At 36.2% G+C, this 12,286-nt stretch overlaps 2 protein-coding genes across 2 annotated transcripts; one reads left to right on the top strand and one right to left on the bottom strand.

Moving 5' to 3' along the window:
• Window positions 1-5,034: 5,034 nt before the first annotated feature.
• Window positions 5,035-6,526, top strand: LOC126683475 (mitogen-activated protein kinase kinase kinase 20-like). Its single transcript, XM_050379384.2, has one exon. The coding sequence runs from the start codon at window positions 5,162-5,164 to the stop codon at window positions 6,467-6,469; it is 1,308 nt and encodes a 435-aa protein (XP_050235341.1). The 5' UTR covers window positions 5,035-5,161; the 3' UTR covers window positions 6,470-6,526.
• A 1,664-nt stretch (window positions 6,527-8,190) lies between these two features.
• On the bottom strand, window positions 8,191-11,630 carry LOC126681319 (mitochondrial phosphate carrier protein 3, mitochondrial-like). Its single transcript, XM_050376858.2, has 6 exons — window positions 11,183-11,630; window positions 9,868-10,229; window positions 9,746-9,789; window positions 8,927-9,141; window positions 8,700-8,824; window positions 8,191-8,612 (listed from the first exon to the last, which is right to left on the bottom strand). The coding sequence occupies exons 1-6, from the start codon at window positions 11,480-11,482 to the stop codon at window positions 8,555-8,557; spliced, it is 1,104 nt and encodes a 367-aa protein (XP_050232815.1). The 5' UTR covers window positions 11,483-11,630; the 3' UTR covers window positions 8,191-8,554.
• Window positions 11,631-12,286: the final 656 nt, after the last annotated feature.

Genomic DNA, 12,286 nt, shown 5'->3' with positions numbered 1-12,286 from the left:
CAGTTAAGTGGAGGCGACCAGTTGCAGGCAAGAAAATACCTTGTCCCGGAGACCCTTTGATGTATCGAAGAACTTGGTGAGCAGCGTCTAGGTGGGGCTGACGTGGGGCAGCCATGAATTGACTAAGGATGTGCACAGCATATACGAGATCCGGACGTGTGATGGTGAGGTAAATAAGGCGACCCACCAATCGACGGTAAATGGAAGGATCGAGAAGAGCCTCTCCATCGGCGGCTCCAAGTGACAGGTTTTGCTCTAGAGGGACAGTGGCCGATTTGGCTCCAAGAAAGCCACTGTCATCGAGGATCTCAAGGGCATACTTACGTTGGCATAGGGCAATGCCGTTCTTGGATCGTGCAACTTCGAGTCCAAGAAAATATTTAAGAGGTCCCATGTCTTTTAGCTTGAATTTGGATGCAAGGAAAAGTTTGATGTCTTCAATAACCTGTAAGTTAGTACCAGTAATGATAACATCATCAACATAAATAAGTAAAGCAGTGAACGTACCTTTATGTTGTCGAACAAATAGAGAATAGTCAGCCCAAGAGTGATGAAAACCGGCTTGTGTGAGGGCACTAGTGAGTTTAACGAACCATTGGCGAGATGCTTGTTTAAGTCCGTATAAAGATTTGTGAAGTTTGCAAACCCGAGTCTCACCTTTAGCATGGAAACCTGGGGGCAGCCGCATGTAGACGTCCTCCATCAAGTCCCCATTGAGAAAGGCATTGTTGACGTCGAGTTGGTGCAAGGGCCAGCCATGGATGGCAGCCATACTAATAAGGACACGAACAGTTGTTAATTTGGCCACAGGAGCAAAAGTCTCACGATAATCGATGCCCTAAATTTGATTGTATCCTTTAGCAACAAGTCGGGCCTTGTGTCGTTCGATAGACCCGTCAGGATTGTATTTGATTTTGTACACCCATTTACAACCAATGGGATGTTTATCGGGTGGTAGCGAAACAAGACTCCATGTTTTGTTGTCCTCGAGAGCTTTAAGTTCTTTGGCCATGGCATCCCTCCATATGTGGGAACGATTAGCCTGCGTAAAAGTTCTTGGTTCCGTCTCAAGCATAATGTTAGAAACAAAATGTTTATAAGAAGGAGAAAGTTTATCGTAGGATAATACATGAGCAAGAGGAGAGGGCTTACCTGGGGCGATGTGATGAGAGGAAGACGATGTGGTCGAGGAACGAGAGGGTAGAGTAACCTCAACATGGAAGTCGTGTAGAAGTTTGGACGGTTGGGTTGCACGAGAGCTGCGTCGAGGGGTGGTGGTGGGTGCCGTTAGTTGTTGATCTGTTTGTTCTGTTTGCGTAATGGTAGGGGCTGGTGGTATTGGTGGTTGTGATGTTCGTCGCTGGTATGTTTGGAATGGTTGTGTAGTAGTGGGAACCGTCGGTATTGGCAGCTGTATGGATGATTGTGGGAGTGGCAGCTGATCATCATAAATGGTTGTGGTGGGTTGAAAAGTAGGTAGAGGAAAGTCGTTGCTATGAGTCGTGTCAAAATTTTGATTTGCAAACGGAAATTCAGTTTCATGAAAAATAATATCTCGAGAGATTAAAATTTTTTTATTATCAAGATTGTAAACCTTAAAACCCTTAGTACCAGGTGGGTATCCAAGAAAAACACATTCGACGGAGCGAGCATCGAATTTGCTCGGGCGTAGAGGGTGTGTAGATACAAAACAACGACAACCAAAAACACGCAAATGATGATAAAGAGGTGGTTTATGAAAAAGTATTTCAAAAGGCGTTTTGTTTTGTAAATGACGGCTAGGTAAACGGTTTATTAAATAGGTAGCAGTAAGGATGGCATCACCCCAAAAAATCTTAGGTAAGCGAGATTGAAAAAGGAGTGCACGAGCTACATTCAATAAATGGCGGTGTTTGCGCTCGGCAACACCGTTTTGTTGAGGTGTATTAATACAGCTAGTTTGATGTAAAATACCTTTAGAAGAGTAAAAATCATAACATTTAAATTCGGGACCATTATCACTACGGACAATTTTTATGCGTTTAGAAAATTGATTTTCAATGAGTTGAACAAAATGAATAATAAGAGGGCGTGCCTCCGCTTTGTTTTTCATAAGAAAAATCCAAGTAAACTTAGAGTGATCATCCACAATGATGAGGAAATAGCGAGCTCCATTCAAACAAGGAACGTGGTAGCCTCCCCAAATATCCATGTGAATAAGATCAAAACAAGATAAACTAGTAGTAGTATGAATTGGAAAAGAATTCCGAGTTTGTTTGGCTAAAGGACAAATTAAACAAGTATTCTCAATAACACTTTTATTCTTAAAAACTGAAATTAAAGAAGCTATTTGATGAGATGGATGACCGACGCGTTGATGCCATAAAGTGTCCGATGTGGATGTGTTGCAAAGAACGATTGGCGGTTTGGTGTGCAAGAAGAACAAGCCATCTTTCTCATACCCCGTCCCAATCGTCTTCTCCATGCGCAGGTCCTGAATGATACATAAATTTTTCAAGAAAACTGTTGCATAAAAGGTGTCGTGAAGCAGTTTACTAATAGAGATTAAATTCACAGCAAAGTCAGGAACACATAGCACATGAGTAAGATGGAGATTAGGCATAAAAGATATGGATCCTATGTGGGAAACTTTGTATGATATACCATCTGGAAGATGCACAAAATGATCAGGTGCAATTTTATAAGAATCAAAAAAATTTGTAGTGTAAGTAATATGGTCGCTAGCACCGCTATCAAGTATCCATGAAGTACGAACTAAAGTGTTCGAGTGTGTGCTGAGATTACCTGAAAAGTGAGTGAAAGCTGAGGGATTACCGACGTGATGAGCAGCGGAGTTATATATGGATCTGTTCGGCTGCTGTTGTTGACCGGAGGAAGGAGGCTGCAGTCGATTGAGGAGAGCCATGACTTGTTGGTATTCTGTATGCGAGAGGGAAAAATTTCCAGAATCGTTTGTTCCTGTATCAGCAAGGTTGATATGGCTGCCTGAATTTCCTGCATCAACTGCCCTTTTCTTTTTCCTGCAGTAGTCAATAGTGTGGCCCTTGTTGTTGCAAAAAGAGCATGTGAGATGAGAACGACACTGCCTTGTAGAGTGGTTGGTCATGTTGCATTTGTCACATGATTTAGAAACTCCAGGAAGCAGCGCGTCCTTGCCTCGTTTAATATGAAAAGCAGAGCTGTTCAGCTCCTCTTTATCTCCGTTAATAGCAAAAGCTGAACTGTCACCTGGTGGTAGAGATTTAGAAGGGATCTTTGCTTGTTGCTCTTGACGGAGCACCATCGAGTATGCTTTGTTTGGCACAGGAAAGGGATCCAAGCCAATTATGTTGCTGCGAACTTGCTCAAAATCTGAATTAAGACCCATTAGAAATTGCATAGTCTTTTGATTTTCGATATATACCTTGATTTTGTCTGTAGTGGTGCAACGGCAGGAGAGGAAGCCGGTCAGAGCGTCTTTTTCATCCCAAAACGACTTTAGCTTGGTGAAATATGTACTGACAGAGTCGTTTTCTTGAGTGCAATCATGAATTGCCTTTTCAACATTAAAGAGAGAAACAATGTTAGATTGAGAAAACCTTTCAATTAGTTCGATCCAAATACCTCGGGCATCCTTGCAATGGATGACACTCTTAGATATCTCCTTCGACATAGATCCGAGCAGCCAAGTTTTAACAAGAACGGTGCATCGTTCCCATTGAAGTTCCTCAGCTGGGTTGTCAGTTGGGCGCGGCAGAGAGCCGGTGACAAAGCCAACTTTGTTTTTGATGGTTAGAGCCATCAACATAGATTCTTGCCAAGTAGTAAAATTATCTTCCACTAATTGTTGCGAAACCAAGACAGCTCCTGGTTGATCGGAGTGGTGGAGAAATAATGGGTGATTGGAATCTTTCCATGGCTCGGCTGTGTCCGGCATGGAGAAAGTTTGAATTAGTGTTGTGTTAATTTATGTATTGCTCTGATACCATGAAGAAACCTAAGAAGGCTGATTATATTTCTGTAAAATGTAATTACAAAAAGAATAAGACATGAGTCTTAAATAGAGAAAATACAATGGTAATGAATAAAAGAGAACATTAAGGCTATAAACTAGTTATTTCCTAAACAACTAAACTAGGAAAGAAAATAATGATATTACATAATAACCATATTAGGAAGATACATCAGATATTAGAATAATTCCAATAGTTTCTGAGTAGATGTTACTTCATCTAATTATTGTCATCGAATAATTATAATCACTTTGGTTGATAAAATAAATAAACTCGATAAAAAATAAAATAACGATAGAAAAGCTATTTCTCAATGTAAGATAGTGATTTAGGCTGTGAAAATATTCAGAGAGGGAAATATTGGGGCGGATAATTTAGCGAAACACGGATTTTTTGCGAGTTCTTTTCTTTGGTATGATTTAGTTCCTGTTTTTTTGTAATTCTATCATCTCTAGTGATTTCAGTAGGATAATTTCTTATTATTTTTGTTAACAATTTCAGCTTTATATCCTCAAATTTGTGTACTTTCATTTTTCTGTTATTTGTCGTTTGTCAAAAATGTGATGCTTTCGCTATTAATTGAGATGTTCGGATGCAATCTTGAATTCTAGTTCGTGGTGAAAATTGTTTAACAATGATAAACTATGCTATTTGTTTCAGATAAAAAATAGCCAGTTAATTTTTAATAATTAAGAAAGAAATATATTACTGAAAATATTTCTAATTTTTCAATTTAAAAAAATATTACTATAATTTTAAAATGCTGCTTATGTAGTTCTAGTTACTAAGTTTTGAATTTATTAATACCTTTAAATATAAATAGTACACGAAATTTAAAACATAACAAAGCTTTTAACTTTCGTCAAAAAAAAAAACTTTTAACTATTTAGTTTACTGTCATAAATTAAGGGTGCAAAACTACCATTTTTTTTTGCTCATCTAATCTAACATTATCATTCTATCGGATTTTTAGTTTCCTTTTTTACCAGCAGACGTGTAACACAAGAACACAAATTCAGATTTTAAGGCGGGAAGAACCAATATTTTATATAAATAAAACCCTAATCTAAACTCCGCCATTTTAGTATACTGAGCTTACATTCTTTAACTTTTCAGTTCAGTGAGAGAGTTTTATAGTTGCTGTTCTTGAGTTCAGAATTACAGTCATCATGAAGAGAAAATTTGATTTAAATACGATCATGGAAGAAGAAGAAATACAATTTGGTTCGGTTTATAACAATGGAGTTTCTTGGTTGAGAGGTTCGTTGCTCGGAAAAGGAGGGTTTGGGTCGGTTTTTATTGCTAAACTGAAAAAACTAGACTTAAATACTATGTATCGTCCGATCATGGCGGTTAAATCGGCTGAGGTTTGTGAATCAAGTTCCTTGCAGAAGGAGAAAGAAATTTACGATGATCTTTATGATTCTCCTTATATTCTTCAATGCCTTGGCGAAGAAACTACTACTGATCAGTATGGTCGTAAGTTCTACAACGTTCTGTTAGAGTACGCTTCTAGCGGAACCCTAGCTTCTCTGATCAAGAAATCCGGCAGCGGTGGGTTGCCTGAATCTGATGTGAAGAGATATACAAGGTTTATTCTTAAAGGAATTCATTATATTCATAGCCATGGCTATGTGCATTGTGATTTAAAGCCTGAGAATATCTTGCTTGTGTCTAATGATGGCTCTGTTGATGGTAAATTTGTTCCAAAGATAGGCGATTTCGGGTTGGCGAAGAAAATTGTGAAAAATAGGAAGTTTGGAGATTCTTACACTGGAGGGACTATTGCGTATATGGCGCCGGAGACTGCGGCCGACCAAATTCAGGAGACTCCGTGTGATATTTGGGGGCTCGGATGCATTGTTTTTGAGATGTTAACAGGCAACAGGGTTTGGGATTCACATGCTGATTCCTACGGATTTCCCGAAATTCCATCTCAGGTTTCGAAGGACGCAAAGGATTTCTTGAAATCTTGTTTAGTGAAGAACCCTGCTTTTAGATTCACTGCTGAGATGTTATTAGATCATCAATTCTTATCAGGACTCGGCGATGATTACGAAAGGCAAGGATCGGAGGATGAAGTGTTGAAGAACTCAGTGGAGACGTTGTATGATTCTGGCTGTTCACATGAAATCTATGAATCGGAGGATGAAATGTCGAAGAATTCAGTGGAGGAATACATTGCTTGTTCTATAGTACGGGGCTTTTTCAATAAGGCTCGCGCCAAACTCAACTCAAAGCCTCAGATTCTCACGAAAAAGGCAATCAATGAAGTTGAATCGTTGTATGATTCTGATTGTTCAGAGTTGTGCTTCTCTAGCTGCATTGATGATCATGTAACTCATGAATCGGAGGATGAAGAGTCCACGAATTCAGTTGTCAGACTGTGTGATTCTGATAAGCTTGGAAATTACACAAATGTGGATCTGCTTCTTGCCTCATACTATGGCTCGTGTGTGACAGGGATTGCCTCATGAGATGTTTTAGTTTATAGGAATTGAAATTGTTGGAAACTCATGTAAAAAATTGACGTTTTAAGCTATTGTTATTCATTGATTATTTTTACAACAAAAAATGTATAGTTTATGTTTTAAAGTCAGAATTTTAGCAGTCTTGTGCTTAATGTGATTTTTATCAATCATTAGTTCTCAAGACTCTGTATTTAAAGTTTGTATGTACTTATCAACAAAGCTATTAAAGATAATAAAATCGTCGTAGTTGGAGATTCATCCCCGTTCTCTGAAATGCTACTCGATCATCTGTTCATATCACGAATAATTAGGCGAGGTTTCCATGACAGAGTCGATGAATTCATCCGCATTTTTCTGATACTAAAGCAGATGAAGACAGCTTCATGCAGAAGTTTATGCCTCTCCTGCAATGAGATGTGTTAGTATTGAAGGCATAGTTTCAGTTTCCCTTTTGTGATGCTGCATTGCAGAATCATGTCTTCAGTATATTTTCTGCCAATCTAAGATGCTGATATATTAGAGACAATTACATAGTAAATAGATCTTTTATGGTAACAAATATAATTGTTTATGTTTTTTTAAAAGGTTAGTATTGATCTTTAAAATCTGATTGAAACTATTTTTTGTTACTTTTTAAACTGAAAAAGAAAATGAAGTACCTAATACAAATGTCAAGTAATTTACATTAAATTATTAACAAAAATTCACAAATGATCTCCTATATCAACTAAGTGAAATTTGCCCACCTCTAAGTGCAAGCGATAATCAATTAGTATAAATTTTAGTTTTATGGTTAATTAGTCCTAAATTTAGCTAAAATAAGGCAAATTGATAAAAATAAAAACCAAATTTAACAGCCATAATTGGAAATTTGCCCTCCTCTAAGTGCAAGTGATGATCAATTAAACAGCTTAATAAATTATTATGAGCCAACAACATAATATCCGTCCGTGGCTGAGGAGCTGTTGAAATGTGAATATAAGATTAAACTATAGGCATTCTTGGGAAATTTAACAAGCCAAATTTGCAAGTTGTTCATTTAGTTCACCACAAAACTATCTTCATCTAAATTAACAATTCATTCCATCAAGCTGCACTGCATGCTATAAATGATTTGGGCTAATGCGAATGTTGATTCGAAAAAAATTAGATCAATTCAAAAACTTAAAAAGTCGAGTTTGAGCTATTAGTTGAGTTTAGTCACGAACAAAACTCATATTAGACTCATAAAAAGAAGGGTAATTGAACCTGAAGATTACTGAATTTTCAAGTTTTTTTTCATATGGTCAAAATCAATTACTCGTTATTGTTTTACATTGCATATTTTAACCGTTTAAATATATATATTTAATATTAAAAAGTTGTTGACATTCAATAATAATTTGTATATCAAGGTCATGCTCAAGTTTGAAAAATATTATAATTAGCTTAAGAAAATAGATACATGAAAATAAAAGTATTCATACTCCAACAAAACTGTAGATATTAGTCTTTTAATTGATATTATATTCTGATTTCAAACATCTTGTAGAATAAAATAGTGATTGCTTAAATATTTTATAGTAAATTTAAATTAATTGGAAGTTTTGAAAATATAAATTTATAAGATCACACGAAATGGCTCCTGAACTAAACACAACGGTGCTTCAGCCGTCGGCGCATATCATTCCTAAACTTCAATTTCCAAAATTTAATTTTTAATTAAATGTCAAAATTGAAACAAAGGATAAAGCATAACATTCACTTTCTCATATAACAAAAGCCTCAGAATTAAAATAGGCAGAACAAAAATAATCTCCCAATCTGCTCATTATTTTAGGTTGAGTTGAAGGGGAACATTGTATTCCCAACATCAAACTAAATTATAAATATCAATCTAACTAACACAGGTATTCATGATCGGAAGGATGAAGGCAAAACCATCCCTCCAAGAGCTAAATTAGCCGGAAAAGACAAAAAACCGAAGCAAGTTCTGAATGTAAAAGAATAATAATCTTTACTGCCCTTGGGAGTCTCATCAATCCTATGTTTATTTTCCCTATCATTTTCCCAGCTTCATAAAAATACGCTAAAATTTGCAATCTTCCAAATTTAAGCCTTTGCGAGCTCAGCAGCAGGCGCAACAGGAGCAACACCACCAGTGGTAGGCCTGAAATTATAATCAAAGAATCAAAGATTAAATTAAAGTACCAAATGAATTAGTAAATACAGCAAACAATCTATAACTGATACGTACAGTCCCACAAAAACTTTGAATGCATCATAGATACCCCACTGGGCTCCAGTAAGAGTTCCGATCATGACAATACGGAGAGGAAGCCCCCGGGTAAACAGACCCAGCATACCAATCTTCTTCACAGCCTGCACACCCAGCAAAACAAAAAAGATTAAAAAAACAACACTTGAGCAAGGCGAAGTGAATGACTATTTTACAGAGATCAATATTGTAAAATGAGTACTTACATCACCAACGGTTGCACCTTTGGCGTTGTTGAGGAAAGATACAAGATTATCAGCAGGATGAGATACAATAGCACACAAAACACCTGCAACATAACCACCGGCAAAACTAACACCAAGCTGCAGAGATTTGCTGCACTCGCTCTTTGGTCTAGGGATAGCATGCTTGTAGATCATCTCAACAATGGTTTCAAAAGACGCAAACTTCATCATGGTATCTACAACATAAACATTTCACTATTATATACTGCCGCAGACCACAAAGATGGCACAATCAGCAACTTGCATCAACGTGAAAATTATGTACAGGCTAAACATAGTCTGAATAACCTCAGGCTCAAACCATCACATGCACCAAGAATGAGAGGTGAAGGCGTATTGAGAATAAATTACTATGCACATTAAATAACAAACTGATTCCTAGCAGACGACACAACGGAACATTTGAAACCTTTGAATGGATTTAAATGGGGATCAGCAACAAGGTATCTAATATTTTTAATGCACCCTGACCTACTTGACATATGAATGCTAACACTCAGTATGATACTCAATATACAACAATTTCCTTTAAACATTAGTAAAGACCAGGTCGTAACATAGCATAAAGTACAAAAATAAACCTTGCTAATTATCGCATTTAAATACATTTAGCTGTATCAATATATTAAACATCATAATTTATGATTTTGAACAATAATTTGAACATGAGATAGAGAATCATTTATCTCTTATACTGGGTAAATTAAGTTGTGAGATGATTACAAACTGTCAAAAAAATGATTAAACAACAAAAATTAAATCAAAGTTGAGAAAACTTACATGGAATCTGCCGTCCCCAGAGAGGCACAATACCTTTGTACAACCTGCAAAAAATAAAACAAGATTTTACAATGCAACTTAACGGGCTCATTTAAACATAATCCTTGATTTTATGATCATACCCAAGAGCGCCTTCAGATCTGACAAATTTGGGAAGGCCATCTCCCAAGCCTCTAGCAAAACCAGGCTGAGTTTGGACTCGGACCTTAACAGCCTCAAAGGGGCAAAGAGCAATATCTGCAATCACTTCAGCAGATGCAGAACCAGCAAGATAAATCAAGGTCTTGTACTTGGCTGCATTTTCTGGCCCGGCCATATCAGAATAATACTTCTTGAAGAACTCATAGAACCCAAATTTGCATGCACCCTGAGCACTGTAACCAAGGAGAGTGGGTACCCATCCTCTAAAAAAGCCTCTCACACCCTGTTCCTTGAGCAGAACTCCAAAACCAGATGAGATGCTTTTGTACTTTGTTGGATCAATCTGACAAAAAATACATCCTTACTTTAGTTTATGACTTCTATCACATAATTTTTACATGTCAAATCAATTAATTAATGCTTTGTTTATCCAATTATTATGACTGCCACTGCAACAAGTTTCAACAATAGCTATTATAATCTCAAAATTCGCACTTCTAAATCTTCTTCCAATTTAAATGAAATACTACAGTAAAGTTCAAAGACGTTCATATATAAAAAATAAGCAGAAAATGGATTACTTTCACATCAGCACAATAAATTCATAATATTTACTTTATTTAACACTAACATACTCACAAACAAAGAGCTGCAGAATACTTTGTATATCAGTAATATAAACTTGTTGCACAAATCATTACCAATCTACAAGTAATAAAAGTTGAGGTACAGCACAAAACTATTAACATAAGTTACATTGACAAGCTGAAAACCAGAAATCTATAACATATTAACATAGTAAGCAATTCAAATCATTTCCTTATGTACTTAAACGTTAGCCAGCAATAACACAGCTGGAAATGTAAGCAGCTCCTAATTTCGGCAGCAAAATAGTATACGATACAAACAAAGAAAACAAACACATTAGATAGCATCTAAAATGAATAAGCCGTGACTATTTGAATCCACAGCATTAGAAATTATCATAAAATTCTAAAGCCAATGATAAAATTTATCGTAATCGATGACAACATAAATAAATTAGCAGGATTAACACTATAAATCTTACTTAAGAAGCCAATACAGCACATGCACCAGCACGAATAAATAATAGTACATACTACCAGTAAATTACAGATCCAACAGCAAAGCAATGATGTCAAAATTAGAACAAAATTAAAATAATTAAAAAACAAAATCAAGATCAAACGACAAAATATATAGATCTAAAACAAGAAAACAAAATAAATAAAGGAAGCGCCGATCTAGAAGAAAAAAACGAGTAAAAAATTATACCTGCATATTACACTTAACAAGATCAAGAGGAGTAACAGTCATATGCGTAAGACCACAGCTAAGAATACCGCCAGCAGTACAAGCAGCATAGAAAGCCGGAGAGTACATCTCGATCTTTCCAGGCTCACTCGGAGCGGGGATCACAAAACTTCCAGGTCCGCTGTTTCCATTCCTCGACGGAGACGACGACGGCGAGTGGTGGAGGAGTTTAGAGAGAGATAAGGCTTTAGCGGAGGAGGAGGGGGAGGAATAGATGAAGCTAGGGATTAGGGATTGCTTGGAGTAATCGGAGAAGGCCATTGGTGGAGAATTAGGGATTCGAAAAATGGAGAGAGGCGAGGGTTTGATGGAAATGAGAGTCGAGAGGGAAACTGAATTAGTCTCTCGCTCTCTTTTTTTGCCCAATTAGTGTGCGAGAGTTGCCTAATTTTAGTTTTATTGGCTCTGTAACCGGCCCTACTTCTTGTGCTTTGCGTTTCTTATACGAGATGTGTGACGTGGTTAGGTTTATGTACATGGCGTTCTACCTTATTTACTCTTTTACTTTTACCATTCCAATAGGACATTCGTTTTTGCCCTTGCTATTTTTCAAGGATAAACTCGTCATTAACTCCTTAAACTATAGTACATTTTTAATTAACTGCTTCCTGAATTAAATTTGATCTTTTCTGGTCCCTGAAGTTATAAAAAAATGTGTTTCTAAGTCATTCCGTAAAGAGCGTGTGATTCACACTCCAAAAATAGTGAGTTACTTGTTAAAAAAAATGTCACATAACAAATAGAATTTATAACGACAATACATCGAAGAACTTGAAGACACGTTGTTTCTTAGTTCAAGACCAAAAAGAAACAATTTATTTAGGGACCAATTAATTAAAATACGTATAGTTTAAGATCTAATAACGAGTTAAGCCTTTTAAATGAAATGCTGATGACATAGTATTATATAAGTAATATTTGAATTTTTTTATAATTTTTTTAATAGTATATCAATTTTTTGCCTATTATTTTATATTTAATCCTACATTAGAACTGATTGATTTGAATTTAAATTTAAATTGAACATAATTATATAAATATATTTTTTTGTCTATTATTTTTTCA

Source organism: Mercurialis annua, linkage group LG5, assembly GCF_937616625.2.
Source record: "Mercurialis annua linkage group LG5, ddMerAnnu1.2, whole genome shotgun sequence".
Lineage (NCBI taxonomy): Eukaryota > Viridiplantae > Streptophyta > Magnoliopsida > Malpighiales > Euphorbiaceae > Mercurialis > Mercurialis annua.
Note: the sequence above shows the minus strand (reverse complement) of the source record. Positions and strands in the feature narration are given on the sequence as shown.